General features: G+C 37.2%; 1 protein-coding gene across 1 annotated transcript; it reads right to left on the minus strand.

Moving 5' to 3' along the window:
• Positions 1-483: 483 nt before the first annotated feature.
• Positions 484-3,052, minus strand: LOC132601428 (cyclin-D3-3-like). The gene is made up of 2 exons (XM_060314507.1): positions 3,012-3,052; positions 484-1,173 (listed from the first exon to the last, which is right to left on the minus strand). Exons 1-2 carry the CDS (start codon positions 3,050-3,052, stop codon positions 513-515), a joined length of 702 nt encoding a protein of 233 aa, XP_060170490.1. The 3' UTR covers positions 484-512.
• Between the last annotated feature and the right edge of the window lie 2,025 nt (positions 3,053-5,077).

Below are 5,077 nucleotides of genomic sequence, written 5' to 3' on the forward strand. Positions count from 1 at the left end.
AGATAAGAGTTAATCATGGCCTTCTTTCCTTCTTTTGCAAACTACTTTGAACAACTTTTTCCTTGAGTCGAGGGCCTATCGGAAGCCTCTCTAGCTCTCAGGTAGGGAAAGGTCTGTGTACACTCTATCCTTTCCTTCCCCACTTTGTGGGATTACACTGGTATGTTGTTGTTGAAGAGTTCATCACTGTCAATATGTATCTAGACGACCTCGGGTAGGTGATTTGAGAGTTCCAACAGATTCATTGGGTATTTTTGAAGTGGTTTGCATCTCCAGGGGTTGATCAAGTGAGTCTCGGGGACCTTTTTTTATTTATTTATTTATGTGTAACTAATTGAGTATCCGTAGTCTCCTTAGGGAAAACTAATTCATAAACAAATTTTGAGAATCCATCGACTGATTTTAAGGTTACTAGCAGCGGCATTGTCTACTCTATTTTTCGCCATGTAAGGAAAAAAGCTATCTTTGTCATCTCATGCCAAATGCAGTATCCCTTTTTCTTCTGGTAACGTTTATGTTTTAGTCTTCTTTGACGATGGCTCTGGAGAATAAGAAACGGATGCATCCACTGCCCACGAGTCATTGGAGCTATCAGAACTGAATGATACATCCATAACACCTATGGGACTTCCTGGCAATGCACCATATTTGCGTTTGTTTGAGTTGAAATCAATGTTGGAAGCCACTTCCTGGATTAGCTTATAACAATCTGTCACATTTTCCTTGACTATTCCAAGAATGCCCAAAAGTTGTTTTTGGTAATCCCCTCCAATGCAAGGCTCTAGCATATCAATAACATGTAAAATTGTAGCAGCAGCCATAGCAGAAGGAAGACAACACATAAATCTACAATCAGTAATGGTGGCTAGAAGCACACTCTCACATCTCCTAAGAAGTTCATAACAAATGTTGTTATTTAATCCAAGCCTTCTGGAGAAGTAATCAAGAAATGAAAATGGGGTTACTGGATTCATCTTCCACTTGAGTGTAGAAAGTACCAATAGCTCCATTCTTTGAATTGTTCTTGGCTCAAACAAGTATCTTGATGATTGCTCCATTTGGAGATCTAGAAGTAAAGGAACTTGGGTCTCTTCAACTTTTACAGCTAAAGAAAGACAGGTAATAGCAACAAGTTGGTTCATCCATGGCTTCTCATCAATTTGTGACTGAAAGCTAAAACCACAAAACGGACTGATTTGGGACTTTAATTTTTGTTGATATCTGGTGCACCCGCGAGGCAGTGGGGAGATTGAAGATGATGTCCCATATCGTATTGGGGCAGGGTGGATGAAATGGAAGCTTGCTTCCGGAGTGCTATGTGACAAGAAGGTGCCACCAAAACTTAAGGGCAAGTTCTACAAAGTGGTGGTTAGACCGACTATGTTGTATGGGGCGGAGTGTTGGCTAGTTAAGATCTCTCACGTTCAAAAGATGAAAGTTGCCAAGATGAGAATTGAATTACCCCATAAGGGATGTTTAAACTTGATAATTTAATAGCTTGACTATTTCATGTAAATGCTCTATAATGGATTGTGTTGCACTTGAAACTTGTTTAAAGAAGTGAACCCGATTTTCTAACTGAAATGATTCGATGAACCCCTATAATGGGATGATGAACATAATCCATAATGAGTAATTTGACTATCATCATAGGACTCCTGATTCGGCTTCCATGCCATGATTTGGGATCCGTCTTCTATACCATGATGGGTGATTCGGCTAATATGCTATGATTGGTATCTTGTTCGTGTTTGCGCATGTATGGGCAAGCTGTGCTAGTCCAGGGGATGATTAGCCGTTATGGATCCTAACGTATCGATACGAGTATTGTTATGTCAGTCTAGAGGATGATTGACCTCTGAGGCATATAGCCCCGTGCATCTATTGCTACGTCAGTCTAGAGGACGATTGACCTCCGAGGCGTATAGCCCAGTGCATCTATTGCTGTGTCAGTCTAGAGGAAAATTGACCTTTGAGGCATACAGCCCTGTGCATCTATTGTTGTGCTAGTCCAGAGGACAATTAACCTCCGTGGTTTCCTAGCCCAGAGTATCGATTGTTGATTTGCCTGTGAATGGCTTGTTTCATATCTTAGTTTCCTGTGAGTGGCTTGTTTAGTATCTTTGTTGCCTATGAGTGGCTTATTGATGATAACGAACTTGTTTGCCTGTGAGTGGCTTGTTGATGATATTGGTCTCAAATGGAAAAGACTCAAATAGTAATAAATGGTATATTGAATCGAAAAATATACATACTTGTCATGATGGTTTTCTATTAATGAAGTGGTTCGATTGATCTTGTCTTTGATTTCAAATTATTCTATTAGAACACCAATCATTATTGTATTATTTTGTTATATTGCTTATTGTCCCTGAGACACTCACTGAGTACCTAGTACTCAGGTATACCATTGTTGTTTTTATGGTATGTTAGGTAATGAAGAAGAGCAGGTACAGACAGATCTCGTGGATTAGGAGTACTTGCTGCTTTCCAGATTGTTGATGAGCCCACACCTTTGTTCATGGGTTTTCATTGAGTCAATTATTACTTCTTAGCAGTTTCAGGCTGTGTCCTGAATTAGTTTATTTTCTTAGAAGCTCTATAGATAGTTATAAACTTGTGGATAGTGTCTTGGATGTCTCCTATGTTTTATGGAGGCATGTTGCCACGTTTTAATTTAAATGTTGAATAAGACTATTACTGATTTTTATTTCATAAATTATGATCATGATCTTTAATTAGTTATTTATAAAATCTCTTAAGATATTAATGAAAGAATATTAAAAATGGACTTGGTGGTTATTGATCTATAAGGTTCTTTCGATGTTGTTCATGACATCGGATGTCGATCACGTCTAGGGTGGGTTTTGGGGCGTGACAATAACATCATACGAAAATCAAGAACATAAGCTCCTACTATTTCTAAGAGTGGAGTTATTACGAATATCATTCGTATATGTTTGTATTGATATGATCATGCCAAAAGAAAGGAGGGGACAACCTTAACATACCTCAGGTCTTCCAAGTAATCCACCAACAAGCTTATCACCATTAGAGCGCTAACGCTTGTATATCAATGATAACTCGATTCCAAAGTGTAATAGACAGCCTTTCCCCTATTCCTTAATCATTACCACAAAATCCACAACCAACAATTTACATAACAACTCCATATGATCTCCTTTAACCTCATGTTCACCATATTTAAAGATATACCATTGAGCAGCCCCACATACACTTGTATACAACACTTCCTCAACATTAATATTATCCCTCATAACAAAATTATGCTCAAAACACGCTAACAATCATAGCTCAAGTTAACTTACAACTCAAAATATCATCAAATTCATGTTTGAACCTTTCCTCCAATTTCTTTCCCTCAAATCTTAGCATAATTACCACATAAGCTCATAAACATGAAAATAAGATGAAATATTACCTCAAGAACTCAAGAACACTTCAATTTCAAGATCACTTCACCTTGAAATACCCTCCAAAGCTTAGATGAGACAAGTTTCAACCACACTTTGAAACCCTAAGTACTTTGATCCTCACTTTGATCTTTGCTTTATGCTTGGAGAAGTGTTTGAATATGTTGGGAGAGATTTATAGAGCTTTCTTGAACTTGGGGTTATGTTAAAAATGACTTAAAATGAAGAGGGTTCGTGATATATAAATCAGAAAAATTCCACCGCCATTAAAAATATGGCCCGTATTCTTGGCCGTATAACATTATACAGCCAACTTTCTGGCCATATAAAATTAAACTGTCCGTATAATGGGCCATATTTCTCCACATCAAAAATTTTCTTCTCTGGAATTTTTTAAAATCCTTAAAGACGGTCCATATCTCAAAATACGGACCATATCTCACATTATACGGTCCATATTTTATATTTCCCAGAAACAACTTTTGACAAACCTTTCCGCTTCAATTCACTTATTCTATAATCCTTCCGCAACTTACCAAACATGAACTTAAACCCTTATAAGCATAAGTTAAGCATGTCCAACCTCATCTGACCTTGAAGACAAATCCCGGTGTCCAAAGCTAAGACAACTAGCGTACGACGAATCTAAATGTATAAAACTACAAGGTGTGACAATCAAGTTATTACTAATGTGCTATTTGTTCTTGAGTTCAAATATAGTTTGCTATCAGTGTCACAACTCACCAAAGAACTCAAATGCTCAGCATCATTCTTTCTTGACCTCTGTATTTTCCAGGATCTCTACACTTGACAGGTCAGGGGTATGGGTAGAGAAGAATGTGGCCTCTATATACTAAGAGAAGGAGTAAATCAACCATCACTGCGAGTGTTACATTATCAACTACTAGCTCAAGCATCAGTTCAACCAATAAGGGAAATTGTCAATGCCGTTAGTAGTATATCAGTGTCTGGTAGTTCTTTGTGGCATAAAAGATTTAGGCATTCTGCTGTTGATATAATAAAGAAGCATGAATGTTTTAGAATGTTAAAACCTGCAGATCATTCACATTGTACTGTTTGTCCTCTAGCAAAGCAGACAAAATTATCTTTTCCATTAAGTACACATGTGCTATATGCTGTGTTTGAATTGGTTCATTGTGATATCTGGGGTCCTTATAGAGTGCTTACTCATAGTAATAAAAGATATTTTGTGATTATAGTGTATGATTTCTCAAGATATACTTGGATTTTTCTGGTAACATGCAAATCAGATACTGTTGTAGTATTAAGGCAGTTCTTTCTACAAGTAAAGAATGTTTTTTTCCACATCTGTCAAAACTCTAAGAACAGATAATGGGGGAGAGTTTGTTGGGAATGCATGCCAGACCTTGTTGAATGAATTTGGCATATGTTGGGAGAGGTTTCTATACCGTTCTTGAACTTGGGTTATGTTAAAAATGACTTGAAATGAAGAGTGTCCGTGATATATAAAATCAGAAAAATTCCACCGCCATTAAAAATATGGCTCGTATTTGTGGCCTCATAATATTAGACGGCCAACTTTCTGGCTGTATAAAATTATAATGTCCGTATAATGAGCCATATTTCTCCACCTCAAAAATGGTCTTCTTTGGAATTTTTTA

This window comes from Lycium barbarum, chromosome 7, assembly GCF_019175385.1.
Source record: "Lycium barbarum isolate Lr01 chromosome 7, ASM1917538v2, whole genome shotgun sequence".
Classification (NCBI taxonomy): domain Eukaryota; kingdom Viridiplantae; phylum Streptophyta; class Magnoliopsida; order Solanales; family Solanaceae; genus Lycium; species Lycium barbarum.